We start from the raw sequence: 16,973 nt of genomic DNA on the forward strand, positions 1-16,973 counted from the left end.
ACGCTGGCCTTGTAATCCTGGGGTCTCGGGTTCGATTCCCGGCGGTGCCCGAATTTATAACTTGTGTTGGGCAAGGCCGTGGTCTAGGCAACACGGAGTTTTCCTCCGTGGCATCTCAACAATTACTCCATTCACACACAGAAGAAGGCAATGGCAAACCACTTCTGGATCATCTGCCAAGAACGTATATGAACAGGTCCCAGTCCGAGAAAAGGATGGAAGGATCCTGTTCATATGGACCTGTCGTCAGACAGAACACTAATAATAATAATAATAAAAAAAATAATAGATGCAACCGAAGTAAAGGCGATAGTACATTTGTCCCCGGTGCTAACAAAACGCTATGGCATGAAAGCGTGTGGGGAGTGGATGGAGGTGAGTGGTTTTAGCTTCACATTCCGGTCGCTTTACTCCCGAAGGAAGATTCCTGTACCATTTCTATAGGAAGTTGCGTGAGCAGCAGAGCGAAGCGACGTAGCCATGCCAGGAATCGAACCGCTGTCGTTCAGGACTAGCCTGAACTGGTTGAGGCGTCCCATCTCGAGTGAACCCAAACACGTGTCAACGCAAGCAAACAGCAAATTATGTTTTGCGTAATGAGGATGCACTTGTGCCCTTTGGAGACAACTCTTTTTCTTAACCACTGACGGCCGTTAGCCTCTACTTCTCTGTCTTTCTTGGGGGTTGCTTTAGTGTTTGTCGGCGTGCCGGGTGTCCTCAGAGGGCAGATGTTAGCAAGGGGCGGGAGACAGTCTAGAGCAGTGGTATTCAACCTATTTTGTTCGCGTACCCCCAGATATAATTTCTCTTCAACTTTGTACCCCCAAAGTTGTTGATTTATAATTCAAGTTATACATAGTATATAATCTACATCTAAAATAAATTAAATAAATTACATTACTGATTATTCAGTGTTTATCATAAAATAATATATTTTTTTTTAAATTTCACTTACCTTCTAAGATGTATTCGCGTACCCCCGGGGATACGCGTACCCCAGGTTGAATACCACTGGTATAGAGTACTCAGATGGAATTAGTTTAATTTCAAGTTTGTAAAAGAGATAACGTTTTTCAAGATGTCTCTCTAATATGTTTCTTCTTTTTCTAATAAAACAATTGTTTTGTGAGTGGTTCAGAATTTTAATAACTTAAAGCAGGATTATTTTCTTTTTTCTTGAGTATTTATTCCTTCGTTTCTCCTCTCTCTCTCTCACTCACTTTTCTTATTTTTCGCTTTCTTTCCTTCTCTGGCTTCCTTTTTATGCCTCCCTGTTTTCTTCTTTCCTTTGGTTTTGTTTATCTGCTTATCGCATTGTGTCCCCTATAAGGAAGTGCCTAACGTTGTAACTGATATGACTTGTGAAATCCCACTTATTTTCCTAATAGATACAATTATCATGAGCTCCCTTTTGTGTAGGCCCCACGTAAACCGACCCTCGAGTAATCAGTTTGTCAGTCACTTCGTAAGCTAGTTACTAGTTCAGTCAGTGTCAGACTGAGGCAGCCATTACTCGCTAGTGACTAAGACAGTCTTCGAATTATTCAATTGCATTCGGTAAGTCTGTCCGAAATTAGAGTTCGCCTTCCTGAAAGTTCTTGAGTGATATAAAAGTGAAAAGTGGTTCTTTGCTCTATGGCTCGTGTCATTATGTTCCCATCAGCAGGCGGAAAGAGCTGATAATCAGAAACACGTGACTGTAAGGCACACGCTCGGCTGTGATCGACGCTGAACAATAACACTTCAATGAGAAGACGAAGGAAGTCTGAATGTGGGATTAAGTAGAATTTAATTTGTTTGTTGTCTGAAGGAGAAGAGAGACAGAGAGGCAAATAATTTGAAATTATCTTCTTAATATATAATCAAAAAGTGTTCTCTTATGACAGCTCAATTAAAACTTGAGTTTGTTTCTGGATAGTATGAATCTTCCAAACGTGGTTTTGTCTGAAAGAGATGTCGCAGAAGTCAGCTCAGAAGAATATCGGAAGACAGCGTACGAAGATGTGCGGAGAAGGGGCGAGAACATTTTTTCTTCTTCAAAAAACCACATAAAAATCAGTCGCAATGAAGTCGACCGTTTAGTCGCATCGATGCGAAATAAAAATATCGACGTTTCGGAGACGTGTCTACACTACCGAAAATAGTCGTCGTGATGTTATAGATCAATAAATAATGTAAGGTGGTGGTTAAACTTAAGGGATGCGTTTATAAAATCTGTGACATAAATCCAAGTCTTACAAATGTTCAAACGTGTCCTTAATTTCAGAGTTAATTCCGAATTTGAACAGTTCGTATGGCCTAATCCGAAAGTTTAAGAACATAGAGAGAAAATAGTTGTATTATGAAAATACCAACTTTGTACTACAGAAAAATCACATGTTTTAGCTCTAGATTATATTCAGGACGTTACACGTTTGACAGTCGCTAAAGAGGGGAGCTGTATTACCTTTTCTGTTATTTGCTATCTGATTCTAGTAAGAAATTAAAAATGTAAATAATAATAATATAATATGATATATTAGTAATATATAATTGGTCAATAATTTAATATAATGATTCTTAACACTACCAGGATCTACTGGACGTAAGGTAACAGAAGGGTAACAGGTATTTTGATGCTTCTAGATTTTCGTCCACCCTTCTAAGCAAATTCTGTGATACTATATTAAAATACGCTATGACTGGTTACTTACATTCTAATCCTTTAAATCTCACTGTCACTTAATGCCATTAGCTTTCTCCACACCCTACTTTACGTAGCTGTGCTGTTAAGAATGAGTCGTCAAAAAATGTAAGTTTTCTGACCGTTACCAGCTGTCTGGTAGAAATTATAAACAATTTGTACAAAGGTGAACAGTTAAATTTTTCCCCGTGTCTAAACTCTGCACAAGAATAGTGGATATATAGCGTGGATATCAAAGTCCACGTACAAGCGCCGTCTTTTGATCAAGCGCTCCGGAAGGAGCCACATGATTGGAGGCTGGGCGGATCCCGTGGCTCATCTGCATGTGATTACTCCCCGAAGGACTCAGATCCTGCTCGCCCAGGTAGTATTCAGTCACATGACTCAGATACCAGACGCAACCAACCCCCAGAACCTAATATTTGACTAGTTAACTCCATGGGGGAAAATGTTAATATTATGCTCAGCTAGTCAAAAATATACCTGCTTATTTCTTTAAACCGAAAGTTTACTGTGTTCACAAAAGCCTCACCCACCCCTATCCTGAGCTACATTAATGTAATTCACACAGGAGGTAGCCAACTTTTGCTGAATTGGTGGCTGAAAAAATCAAAATGCTCGAGGCAGAAATCGAACACCGATCATCGAGCACACAGCTAGAAACATTTTATTGTGAAATTTTCTAGGAAGGTATCTGTATAATGTTTGCCTTGTCAGTTCAAGCTACATTAATATAGGTTTAAATATAGACGTACTTTAATTAAATCCTTGTTAATTATAAACTGTGTTCAGTTTACTGAACACGCGAGGACGATAAGTCAGAAAAGTTAGTTTTTTATTTCCCTACTAACACTTACACGTCGATTCAGAGCAGATGAGTTCAATAGTGCCAAACGGTGTATTTCGTTTGTACTGTAGCTCAAGTTAAATTGAACGTCGTGCAATAGATTTGCTCATCACTGCACAAAGAAGCAATAAAGAGCTGTTGTATAAATTAATACAGAATGCTTTCCATTTTGCTTTCATCTGAATATAAAATGCAAACTACTTTCAGTCCGAAAACTTTATACGAAATTTTGGGTAAATGTTACGACTGCATAAAAGTGGCCATGTACTACACAGGCAGGTTATCTTGGTAGCCAAATAAGGGACTATCGGGGAGGAGTTGTGGATCGGAAAAATGTTTCGGTACGAGTCTTGTAAAAAACATTTATACTCCGCTCCGATCCGTCGGCAAGTTGCTCTTTGTACTGCGTGAGGTGACACACGTCAGCAATGGCTGACACCAGCTTAAGTAGGTTTAACAAAGTAATTCACAGTCAGAAAGTAGAGGGACATCGTTAATAATAACGGTGTACTGTACTGATGTTTTCTTAACAGTCAGTAGAAAGTCTGCTCGCGTGTTCTTGGCCCTGCCAGACAAGGAAGGTAACTTGCATGTTCTATATGTCTATATCAGTGTATTCCAAACTCTTTTATTCTAAAGCTGGTTTGATGCGAATAAAAATGGGGGCCCATAACAAAAATTCTCTTCCGCAAAATGTGATTTAACAACCCCAAAAAAGTAGTTACTAATAAACTTTGCAGCGCTTGACGTTGAATCACGCAGTTCAAGCCGGGAACCGGGAAGTGAAGTTGCGTTTAACTTTATCAGTGAACGCGCTGCACCTCCGTATTCAGGGCTGATGTTTTATATAGCGATGAAGAGACTTGACTTTTCAACGGTCATTGCACTAATAATGATATACACTGGAAATTTAATTAACTGCGGTAAAATTCAGGAATACTGGATGATGCTGGAGAGGATGAAGTTTGTTGTGAAAGTTTAAGTGGACTTTACGGAAAGACTCTTCATGCTGCTACTTAGCCGATTCGAGGCCACTCGCGGCTTCCGCGCGCATGTGTAAAATTTTCTAGCTCATTATCGAACACTAGTCGTTGTTGGAAAAAAAAAAAAAAAAAAAGTTTCCCAGAATCCCGTTGGACAAGTGTACTTATGTACTATTGTCAAAGGGCTCGTACTTGCAGAGGGCATTTTAACGCTACCTTCAATAGCGCTGTTAGCAAACTTTAGAATACCGTACATTAAAATGGTTTTGTAGTATTTGTGTTTTGAGATTGAACCTTCAGTAATTTTTAACACATTTTCCCTGTCTCTTTTGTGAAATATACTATTAATCAACCAATCCACAATCTGTAATAAATGTCTTGACTCAACCACTGGTCCTGCCATGTCACGCAGCAATAAACTGGACATTAAGCTGCCCACAATACGAGGATATTGGTGGAGAGACATTGAGATTCTCCTAATTATCCGTCGAAGATTTGGTCCAAGACCAGGCAAAATATGGCGCGTGAAATACAATATTTATTTCATATATTATTAAATTCAAACATGTTTTAGACGTTTTGTATCTTACCATTTTTTAAAGTTAAAATAAACGTTTCAGAAACTGGCTCTGCTTTTGTCATCAGGTGAAGAGGTTGAGAAATACTTAGTTTGGTTATTTAGATACTGCTGAACGTTTCACGGCGACTAAGTACAATGAATCCTTCTCGGGCTACCAGCCGTGTAAGGTGGTTTAATGGATAAAACACCTTTTCTTTACTTGAGTACCCTGAGGATGAGGACGAAGATGGTTCTCGGAACGTTGGTGTTTTCTCCATTCAACCACATGATACGGCTGGTAGCCCGAGAAGAATTCATTAAATCTAGGAAGGGATGAGATCGTGTTCTATTTAAGTGTTATATCTCGACATTCGCCTGGTTTGGCCGAGGAAAAAAACACATAAAACCTCAGGATGTACCCTCACACCGTCGGGATTCCAAGCTGTAATCTTCCAATTACAGGATTATTGTGATAGAATAATATATATTGTTACACTTTTATCTTTGACGTACCTCTTAAGTGAAGTGTTTCCAGACTTCTTTAGAAATTTTAATAAAGCTTAGAAATTGATGTGGGAAACTCCGTGTTGCTGTGGGGATTCTTATGTTCGCCACCGCGTGCAGACAGACCCTTATGTCCACCCAGTCTTCTATCCTGTTGGTGCCTAAGGATCTTCTACCGCGATGTACAGCGGCCGCATTGTGAATTTAAGCACTCCCTTCCAACTACTTTCGATGTTATGAATGTCTTACCACTACTTCGCCATACCTTTTCGTGGTCTGTTGCCTAATTAATACAGGGAAGGCTTTACTTCACTTTCTGGACAGAGTACTGGAATTCACCTTTGGGATATTAGTGTACATCTACTTTTCAAACAAGTTGTGGATCGAAACAAACTTCTGTTAGGAAACATGACAGCCGATTCTCTTCTTTTTGATATGCTGTCATTGTTTCAAGCGTGATGTCAGACTTCAAAGACAAACTCCAAATTGTCAGCTGATATGATAACGCCTTTGACGTTTTCATAAATGTAAAATATTTCGTCAGTCAGAACTTCTCGTCATAAAGAATGCTGAAAAAAAATTAAAAGTGAAAGATTAAGTGATTATTTGCGATAACAGCCTTCATTTTTGTAAAAATGTAAGCAGCGAAATATAGCATTAGCTATAAAAGTTTATGGGTCGAAAGAAAGAAACACCAAGTTTTTGAACTTTAGTCGGAAAAGTATACAAATTCAACGTCATATGTTCCAAAAGTTCTCCTTCTTCTTCTAATATAATTTTCATTTTTTATAGATCTATGGTTTAAAATTCCTTCTACACAGAAAACAGTGAAAATTTATCGAAAGTAACTTACAAGAAGTTAAATGTGTTGCAATGTAGAAACAAAGTTTTAAATGAAGATGTCTGTCTTCTGGGTTGTAGCGCCGTATAATCTGGTAGAAGTTTACCGACGTTTCAGAGGTCCTTGCTGCTACCATGATCAGGGCAGTCGTCCATCGTCATTGCCCTGATGATGGAAGTAGCAAGGACCTCTGAAACGTTGGTAAACTTCTACCAGACTACACGGCGCTACAACCCAGAAGACAGACACGTAGGTACTCACCACCGCGAAAACCTCAAACCCCACAAATTTTTAAATGGCCTGAGGTATTTTACAAACAAGTTTTTGAAAAAGGTTTTCAGGAAAATTGAGCTAAAAGTGAAAGGGTGAGTACCTAAATTAGGGTATTAATAAGTAAGCCTTTAATGGAGCTTTAAAGTATTGACGACATGTATTTATGTTAGCAAATAAAGGAGGTAGTGTGTGTGTGTGGTAGTGGCAGACATTCGAGTAAAACAGCCTCGCTATCTCTCAGCCTGTGAACAGTATCGCAGACCTCACATACAAGGTCCTTTTTTCTCCGTAACACGGCTTTGAAACACAATAACTTTGCCGTGGATGATAATTTGTCATGTTATCCCATTGTTTCTCTATAACTAGTAGTTTTATGGCAGATCTCACACAATTCAGATCGTATAAACATTATTAAACTGTTTTCTATGTGCCATTAAGCAAAGATTATATCTTTCAGAAATACGTTTTACGCACAAGAAAGTCTGCATAGATCACAGGAGAGGGTGGAGGCCATTTCAGGATTGCTTCTCCTTTGTTGATCTTACTCAGAAGATCGCTGTGTTTTATGGCGTGCCGTAAAATTACCGACAACTCTCTTTTTTTTTTCTAGATAACAAGTCAGGACGTTTATAGTTTTCCTCGTGTTTATTAAGGTTTGCGATTCCTGTTTCTCGCATCCGATTCAGTGGCGTAAAAACGTCGTATTCCTGTCTACGTAAAGAAAGAGTCATAGCCTAAACGACAGGAGAAGGTAAAGAGTTAATTAGACTGCGTGGCTAAAAACGTCGTTCACATCATAATGCCCAAGAGTAGCAAACGTTTTGCGAAATTCCCCCATGATTAGAACAATCTACAGGACACTGAAACCACAACAACACTACAGCGAACAATAATTCGCTAACCTTGTGTTTACGCACGGGTTATTTTTATTGTTCGATGAGATGAGACTGCCTCTGTGGATCTGAGCTTCTAACGAGTTCTTTGTCCACCCCGCAGATGTATGAGTGAATTTTAAGCTAAGGTGAAACTATACAGACAAGGGAAGAGAACCGTTTACCGCCACGAAACCACATGGACTGTGAGCAGTTGGTGATTAACCAACCTCCTGAGAGATAGCATGGTCTTTTGAGATACGGACAAATTACTAAGGGAACCTGATGCTTTCTCGTTACGAGACTATTAAATGCGCATAACAGTGTCGCCAACATTATTACGTCTATTTCTTCCCTTTTTTAACAGTACCTTCTTCGTATTAGCAGAGATGGTTGTGAGAACAGTATTCGATTTTCCGGAAGGACTTTTTTCTCCTCGTACCTGTTCTACGACCCTTTTATCCTCCTATTTAATGGGCACCGTCAATAAAGCGACCCGATCGGCTGAGTTTTGAACACTTCTGCGCACGTGCCCTCATAAGCCAATCAGCTTCAGTCACTTTCTTTACGCTCGCTCGGGTAGTTGGTGTATAAAGTATTCTGTTACTTCAAACGTGAAACAGACGTGCGATGTGGACACTGAAAGTGTGCAAAGAATTGTTAGGGAGGACAATGTCGAAATTTGTATTTATCTCTCTCTGTCTGTCTGCACACCACCCGCCTTCCGTCGGTCACTGTAATGTAGAATGCGTGGGGATCCATTCCCAGCAGATGCTATTGGAGGTTGGTTTTCTTCATGGCGTTGATAAGATGACTCGTCCGTTGTTACAAATGTCAGCTCATTGAGAACTTCTTTATGTCTTATGTCGCAGCAGATGTGTTGAACACGTTTATACCCGTTCTGTACAAAAATGTTACTCTTGCATTTTGACATGGGTTGAACAGAGGAGAAGCTTGGCGGCGCTCTGGCACTTGTGAACTGGACCGTACGGTGAACATCGGCTTTCTACTTGATTGGTATTGTTGCGTTTCTTGGAACTTCAGGGACGACCCAGCAACACACGAAGATACACAAAGCGTGCGTAGGTACCATCAGATATCTGAACTTCCTCTCAGTTCAGTGTACAGACTAATGGGTGGTTCAGTAATGCTGAATCGATCGCTCATTCATTCGCCACACGCGTGTTGATTTTGCGAGCCGAAATTCTCAAGTCATTTATTTTCAATTTTGTTTTTCGGTTTGGGTTCGTGACGAGTGAAAGTAAAAATTATTAAATGCGTACTTGGAGGTAAAGAGATCAAAACCAACCTTTTTGAGAATATGCTGTTTAAGATTATACACTTTTTTCAGTGTTTGCTTTGTGGGAAATTGTCACAGACGTCCGGATATAAGTAAATGAAATATCTTAATTTTAATATTTTTAGAGATTATGGTAATACACTTATTATTATTATTTCGAGGTGACAAATTGGTAGTCTACCTTCATTGGTGAACGGCCTATAACTAGGCATAGTTCATATTCTATGTAGGGCTGACTTCAAATCAGCGAAGTGCTATCAAGTAGGCACTTGCATTTGTAAGTACTCTGTGCGATTTATCGCTGTCTGAAGAGTGCGAAACTATATTACAGTGATGGGCCTAATGCCAGTCCTAGTGACTGCGTTTTGAGACGCTTCTGGGATCCCTCGGTTAGTAGGACTGTGGGTTCATATCCCATTGAGGGCAAGTATCTGCGTTTTTGTTGGTGTGCTGTTCTGTGCAAGTAGGCGTATTGTGTTGTCTCTCCTCAAAGGAATCCAAATTATGTTTATATTTTGAATCCGAAAAAAAAACAGTTTTTAATTTATCAAATGTACAATTTTATGGGCGGATTTATTTTAGGCATTGTTTATTGTCTGCATAAATATACTGGACGTTTCGGAAGGCTGACTATTCCTCCTCCATCAGATCTGCGCAAACCTTGTTTTATATTCGATGACATGGTATTAGGTATGAAAACGTCCGGGCGCTTCTGCCCACCCCAGTCTTAAAGAAATTGACGTGTTTTCGTCGTGCCATCTCCATATTCCAGCAGTTTCTTTGTCATAAACCTTACGTCACTTCACCTTCGCAGTTCCTGGGTTGGTACGAGATTTTCACGTAGGTGAAAAAGTCTGTTGTCTTCTGCGTTGTGGCGCCGTGCAGTGTTCCAGGAGGACGTATGGCGTCCATCTTTAGGATGAGTCAAGATGGGGAGATATATATATATATATATATATATATATATATTAGTGGAGGACGACTAATGGAAATTGGAGAAGATGTAAAGGGCAAAGCAAAAGGGAAGACGACTGGAAGGGGGATTTATATAGCAGGCTCTGAAAAGGGCCACCTCCTAAGGAGGGATCTGAAAGGGGCCGACGACTAACTAGTGACCTATACGGCATAGCGGACAGAGGGACGTAATGAACAGGGAAGAGACAGTTTCTTTCGCTGTGTACAAACGTAGTAGGTTCACGAACCACAGTTCTGGAACGATAGATTTAAAGAGAAGAAAATTTGAGTTCTTACCAGAATATCTTGTTATCTTTGGTGCTGGCGGTGTGTTTTAGAAGACCTTATATCACGCTGTTTGCCTTGCTCGTAACAGTGATGTATGGACTCGGCATATCAAACACTTGCCAGCAGCCAGAGCTGTGTCAGCATGTTCGTGAGAATCAGACCTGCGCTTGCTGTCACGTTGACTAATATTTGCTCTGCGAACCGTGGAGCACTTGTCAATACAGGTCCCTTGCCGCCAGCCCAGACCATAGCTAGTTGTACTAGTACTATGTAACCTTAAGAAAGGGATTTCTTATGTGTCACAATAGATAGAAACTGTATTCTTGCATGTTTCTTATTTTATTTGACGATGCTTTGTGAACTGCTACTACACTTGCCGAATTTTCCCACATAAAAGTGCTCGCGATCTCAAAACGGGATGTCACAGTCAAAGCAATAAACCTGTTTGTCGTATGCCAATTTTCTGCTTTAAATCAGCCATTTTCTTGAGTCGCAGTTAGTCGCAGGTGATGGCGAAGCTGAACTACAATGCTGGTCATTCTACCTTCATCCCTCCAGGGTATGCTTCAGTATTCCAGAACTTGATACTTGGTTTTCTAAGGAAGCGTTCGTGTTGTTCTTTATAAACAGCAGCCAGCGCTTGGATTTGTCGACTAAAACATAAATAAATACAGAAGAAACTGACAGTTTTCCATCATTATATTCGTAGCAGGGGGGGACAGTTCGTTTTATTTTGTGTGAAATGTATTGATAATTAGCAGCAGATTTTTATACTCTGGACGATATGAAAATTGCTTTTGTTAAGGTGGTTACAGCAATTCGCCAGCAAGCCATATCATGTTTCAATCAGTGGGATATCAGAAATTGTATGTATATTGTAGGGACGTCATTTAATATCTGTAAATCAATATGATATCGCACAAAGATATTTTATATCGATATTAATTTAGCGTATCGATATATCACTCGCTACACTAAAAATTTGAACCTGAACCCGGTCGTGAAATATCACCTAATCGTATCACCAGTAACGGAAGAAAACATTTTAATTAGTAGTGGAACGTTACACTGGAATGTAAATTTGTGGACCTTCAATTTTTAATATAAACAGTGACAAAATATGGTATTTAAGATTCTAGGTGCTTGGGCAATTACATTTTTCTAATCTGATATGACGATTCGATGTTGATATAACCACCTCCGATATCGATATGAAATATCATATCGATCAGTATCCCTATTATATTCCGACAAAGTCCAGTGGTTGGTTAGCCTGTGAGGTTGCTGGTGTATATGGCTAACGAAAGGAATGGTAAAGTCGCATAGCAACACATTCTGTTAAATGAATAATTCAATTTCTCACCATTTAACCATTCGCCTTCGTTGGGATATAGGAGGGGCTTCCTGTAATAACCTACTCGGTATCTTCAATTCTTCAATAAATCTAGTATTGTTATGGGATCAGAAGGCCCATTACGTGACCACAAATATCTCGATTGGGTCCTCTACAGAATCGATTCTTACCAGTTCATACTATTACAACATGTCTTCCTAAAATAATTTGTAATATTATCTTAAAAATTTTCGCCTCTAAAGTGGCGTTTATCATCTACAATGGAACACATTTTTAATGGAGGAGAAATAACATTAATAATGTTTTATTCATTGAATCAATGGACAGTTTCCAACTTCTTTCACTTGAAATTGAAGTTATTAGAATTTGTTATTATTCATTTTTAAAATAAAGCATTTGTATCAATTATAGAATACTCTGTTATGTTCTGTAAGACGAAAAGTTTAACTTTTATCCTTCTATTTGCTAAGGCATTTTAATCCCGTGTTTGTTTGCAGAATAAATTGTGAATTCCATCGTCCGCCACTGTTCGTGTTATCTCGTTTTTATCGCCGACTTGGGAGATGACACTAGTCCGAGACCCTTTCTCCTTGTGTTCTAGGAGTGTCCGAGGCCAGTCTGTTCCCAGAACCTTCCATTTTATTCTTTCCTGTTAGTATGTGAATCTTTCGTCACTTCTTTTCGACAAGACTGAAATCTTTTGTTTATTTCATAACATTCTTTGTCTTAATCTTGGAGATATAGAATTTTGCAGGTAGAGAGTAGTGGGTTTTTAAAGTATGGAAATGAAAAACCGCACAGTATGTTAAAATAACCTGTTGTTATAATGCAGACTCCATCACGTAAATGTTTCAAGGAAGGCCCAGAACTGTTAAGTTCATTGCAGTCTCTTTATGTCAATACGGCGTTACTAGATAAGCAACGAAGCTCATTTTAAAATGTATTTACCACAGTTTCATATTGTCAGAAAACACGGTGTAGAGGAAAGGTTAATTTCAAATTAAGTGAATTGAATTGACTGTCACTTGTGAAGACAATAAAGGATCTTCTCGAATTGAATTTCTTAACAGCTGGCGGGGCCTGCTATTATTTATTGCCTGTCCAAAGAGTTTCTGTACAAACGAGCTCTTTTCTAATTGTTTACTGCTACAGTCTTTAATTAATGTAATTATTTACTTATGTTACTTCCAGGTTAATGACACGCTGAAGTTCGTTGTAACCTTAGAAGATGAAGTGGGCGAAGGCCTTTCAAACAACCTAGTGCAAATTCCTGTCACTGCAATCATTCTGGATGAAAATGATAATGCTCCAGTATTTAAAGACGTGAGTATTTTTATCTTTAATTCAAAATATTTGAGTGTACAGTCCACGACTGTAATATTGAGACTTGCAAGGAATGCAGTAAGTCCGTAGCGTTAAAGGCAGACGCTACCTTTCCTCCTTCATCCCACTTCCTCACCCCGCAAGTCTCAAGATTACAGTCGTGGACTCTACTGGAAATTTAGAATCATAATAACTTAAAACTATTGGCATGACCGTTGCGACAGCACAGTCGACACAAGCGGTAGCCTGAGGCAGCATGTTTCACCGTTTCATTGTTTTTTTAAATTAAAATTAATTTCTGCCGCTCTTTTGTGCCTCTCGTTACCATTAATTGGCAGTCACGGACGTGTAAACATGGTATACGACGGTGTAAATGAAACGGCAGAATTGGCATTCCCTTTTCTATAAAATAAAGCTGGCAGAGCCATCGCGTGGTGGAAAAAGTAAGCTTTCACTAACTGGTGGACGAAAATTGAATTATGCTGCACATGGCGCCATTTTTTGTTATGATTTTCAATTTTATTCGATTAATTAATTAATACTGAAGTGAATGTTGATGACAGTGAGTTAAATCCATTTCTACACCTTAATTTTCATGTTTGTGTAATAAGCGAATATACTTTTGCTCAATTATTTCATAAGTATTTGAGATAAGCTCAAAAGTTGTGGTTAAAATTCTCTGATTTAAACTAAAATTAAAATGGTCCAACAGTTGTTTCTGGAAACTGTCAAAAAAATTAAAACCTGGTTATACGCTCTCGAGTTGATTAGTGCTTGCAGTGGAAAGTGATAATGCTTGTGTCATATCTGCTGCTTATGAACTAACCTCACTTTTCCCACCGTGGAGTCAGCGGAGTTAATGCTGTAAGATACACGAAGAACAGGAATCATTGAAAGTGCAGTTTCTTTCGGCGTTTCTCCCTAAGTATCTGCTGGATTCCCTAGACTGTGTCGCACGTTTCACTAAAATGGCAGGGGAGGCTAACTTTCTCATGGCCTGGGGCGGCCCTTACTTTGACTTGTTCCAATCCTGGTTATTCATACAACATTTCCGCCAATGGTTTATTCATTCCAAGATTTTTCTCAAAGAATAGCAGGAGTATTTCTGTATTACCTTTTGTCCCCTCCAAATACAGGATGAGTCACCGCGGTATCCATGAAAGTGTATTTGTTACAATTTTGTTTTAAGTCACAATTTAATTATGCTAATTTTTGTTTTGTAGGTTCCATATGAGATTGAAGTTCCTGAAGATACACATGTTGGCACCACTGTTTTTCAGGGAATCAAAGTTGTCGACCCAGACATCATAGGAGATATCTTGGAGGTCACCTGTATAGATCGCCCACAGGTCAGAGAATGGGTGTTAATTACCTTGGGTTTTATGAATAAGCTGCATTGATTATTGAAGATCATACAGCATTTTAGCAAACTTTGCAGTTGCCGTCTTCAAGGCAAATCTCTGCGAGGAGGTTAAGGAAGCCCTTATAAATGATCTGACAGTGGGAATTGCGTGAGAGTTGATTCACTTGATTGGGCGCAGAGATGAAGGATAGTATCCAATGGGCAGCACCTCCTTTCCTATGTATTATCTGGGGGCAGAGATCTGTTTTGTCTTATTAAATTTGTATGAAATACTCTTGTCATTTCTTTCATAGTCTATACCACCAGACATGATAGTAAAATGTTTATGTGCTGTGTTGTTATGTTTCAGTTTCCAGATGCTTGCAGTAAATTTAAGGTCAAGAAACTTAGTTCCAATGAGTATAAATTTTTGGGGGCCTTGATTCTGCAGCAGCCACTGGACTATTCAGTCAAACCTTTCTACCAACTGCTGCTCAGTGCCACTGTTAGTATTTATATTAATATGCATAGCAGAAATATTTTATTAGTATTATCTTAAGTGATATTAAGAATATACAAAGCCACACCTCAAGCCACTCACCAAATAAATATTTGTTCAACCCCCCTTTATTTTTCTTTTCAGATGTTAACAGCGACACCCATAATATTAACAACAAAACAATCCTCGAAGGATTGATAGTAATTTAGTGAATCAATAAAAACTCTATTGCGGAACCTAAAATTTTATCGTTACTAGAGTCTGTTTAGTCTAGTTCACATCTTCATACAGAATGTTACAGACTAGTATTTGGCACTCTTGCTTCATGTTCAGGAGGGCCTAGTCTCAAATCTTGGCCCAGTGACCAGCTATTCTTTTTGTATCCTTTCCAATTCATTAATAATTTGATGCCACACTGTATGAACTACTGACAGCATAATTAAATAAATAAATAAAAATACAACTTTACAACCTATTTTCTTAGATAGATGCTAATATTAACTTTTTAGACAGGTTGGTGTAATGGTTAACACTGTATTATGAAGTACCTGGTTTGAGTCTTTGCCAGGTTGTCAGCTATCATGACTGAATATTACATGTTTTTTCTCAAGTTCCCTGAGTGTAATTATCCTTTTGTGTCTTTGAAATCTAAATAACTTCAACAGTTGATAAAGTGAGGTTGCCATCTACGATCCCTTCATCATCGGTTATGGTTGCAGGATGGCGAACATAACAGTAGCACTGGGGTTCAGATCAAGGTTCAGGATGTTCAGAATTCCCCGCCGGTGTTTGAGGGTTCGCTGACGGGCGTTGTCAGGGAAGATGCTGACATTGGTACTCCAGTAATGACCATTAAAGCTCATGATGGCGACAAGGAACATCCCAGGAAGATTGTGTATGAACTTGTTGAAAGTGAGTGATCTGTAATTATGTGTACACTTTGTTCTTTGCACGCAGTGCATTAAATGACATTGATCTATGTTCTTCATCCGTACATTTCATACCAACTATTTTGATGGGAATTGATGCTGGGGATAGGGGGTTGTATACAATTTTTTTATCTAATTTCAATTTTTAAATACTTGTATTAATAAAATCAAGGGTACTTGTGGGTTATCGGGACACATAGTTTTAAAAATAGGTTAGGTTAGGTTAATGTGTGTGAATAAATAATATATACTTGAAAGTTATTATATTTTATTTCAATAAATGACAAATTATTATATTTTATTTTGATATGCATGCGATATTAATTGTTGTTACTGTCTGTCTCCGGAGGCCAAAATTCGCTTATAGATTTTCGAATTGTTTTAAAAATATCTCGGTTATCATTTGTACGCATTATTTGCCAGTACCTCGCTTTCGGTAGTATTCCTTCATCTTGCAGTTAAGAGACAGAATCTTCCTCAGTGTTAGGTAAATCCCAAATTTTTAACATGTACCAAACAGAAATAAATAACTGAATGAACTAAGAGATAACAACAACTGAGTATACAGGTATACTGATATGCTTGCACAGTTTTCCGTGCCAATTCAACTCCAGGTATTTGACTCCCCCGTTTTGTGTCCCGGTAACCCACAAGTACCCAATCAAGTTTAACGTTGCTTAGTAAGATGGTAAATAGATTGATGGATTCTAAATTGCCACTTTCATTATCATTCATTTTGTTAATACATGTAAACTTTGTTTTCTTTTACAGATTATATGGACTATTTTTTACTTGATCCCAAAACGGGAGAACTCAGGACAGCCAAACCACTCGATAAAGAAGCCTTAGATGATTCAACAGGAGTCATAAATATTACTGTTAGGGTAAGTATTATATGTACTGTCCTGTTTGTTATGTTAACACTTTCAAAATCAGTTTTAATCTGACTTGGTGCTTTCTGCTGAAAATCAAAATCTTTACAGTATAAAATGCAGTCAAAAGATGGCAGAAGTTGATACTGTGTCAAATTTTTTTATTTGTTTTCTAGGATAAACGTAGGAATGTTTTTTTCAGTACTGACTTTGTGTTATGGCCTGTAAGGGCATACTGAATCAGTCGTAGTTATAGATGAAATATTTTATTTAATTACGTACCTTTACTTACTAGTTAATCTTTTTGTTGAAGGCACATGAAGTTGTTGATGGAGTACCTGGCAACGACCCTCTTACCGTTACAACAAAGAAAGGAACTGTCACGATCAAGGACGTCAATGATGAAGCGCCAACCTTCAATAATCGCGAGTATAGCATTGTGATTCCTGAAAATGTTCCAGATGGCACACCATTGCCTCACCTCGATATGGTGGTTCGTGATCCCGACATTGTAAGTTGAGAATACGTAGTTCTACGTTTATACCACCAG

At 38.6% G+C, this 16,973-nt stretch overlaps 1 protein-coding gene across 2 annotated transcripts in view; it reads left to right on the plus strand.

Moving 5' to 3' along the window:
- Cad87A (cadherin 87A) overlaps positions 1–16,973 on the plus strand; it is a 296,199-nt gene that overhangs the window by 255,763 nt on the left and 23,463 nt on the right. The window contains exons 5-10 of one of the 2 annotated variants that reach the window (XM_022069888.2): positions 12,650–12,781; positions 14,005–14,130; positions 14,494–14,628; positions 15,342–15,534; positions 16,323–16,435; positions 16,737–16,934. In XM_022069888.2, the coding sequence (XP_021925580.1) occupies positions 12,650–12,781; positions 14,005–14,130; positions 14,494–14,628; positions 15,342–15,534; positions 16,323–16,435; positions 16,737–16,934 (897 nt within the window). Of the gene's footprint in view, positions 1–12,649; positions 12,782–13,247; positions 13,344–14,004; positions 14,131–14,493; positions 14,629–15,341; positions 15,535–16,322; positions 16,436–16,736; positions 16,935–16,973 lie in introns of those variants that run through there. The other variant, XM_022069890.2, reaches the window with a different exon arrangement.

The sequence above is a fragment of the Zootermopsis nevadensis genome, unplaced genomic scaffold (genome assembly GCF_977971745.1).
Source record: "Zootermopsis nevadensis isolate Lab colony 2312 unplaced genomic scaffold, Znev_1.0 Znev_ptg000012l, whole genome shotgun sequence".
In the NCBI taxonomy this organism is placed as follows: Eukaryota; Metazoa; Arthropoda; class Insecta; order Blattodea; family Termopsidae; genus Zootermopsis; species Zootermopsis nevadensis.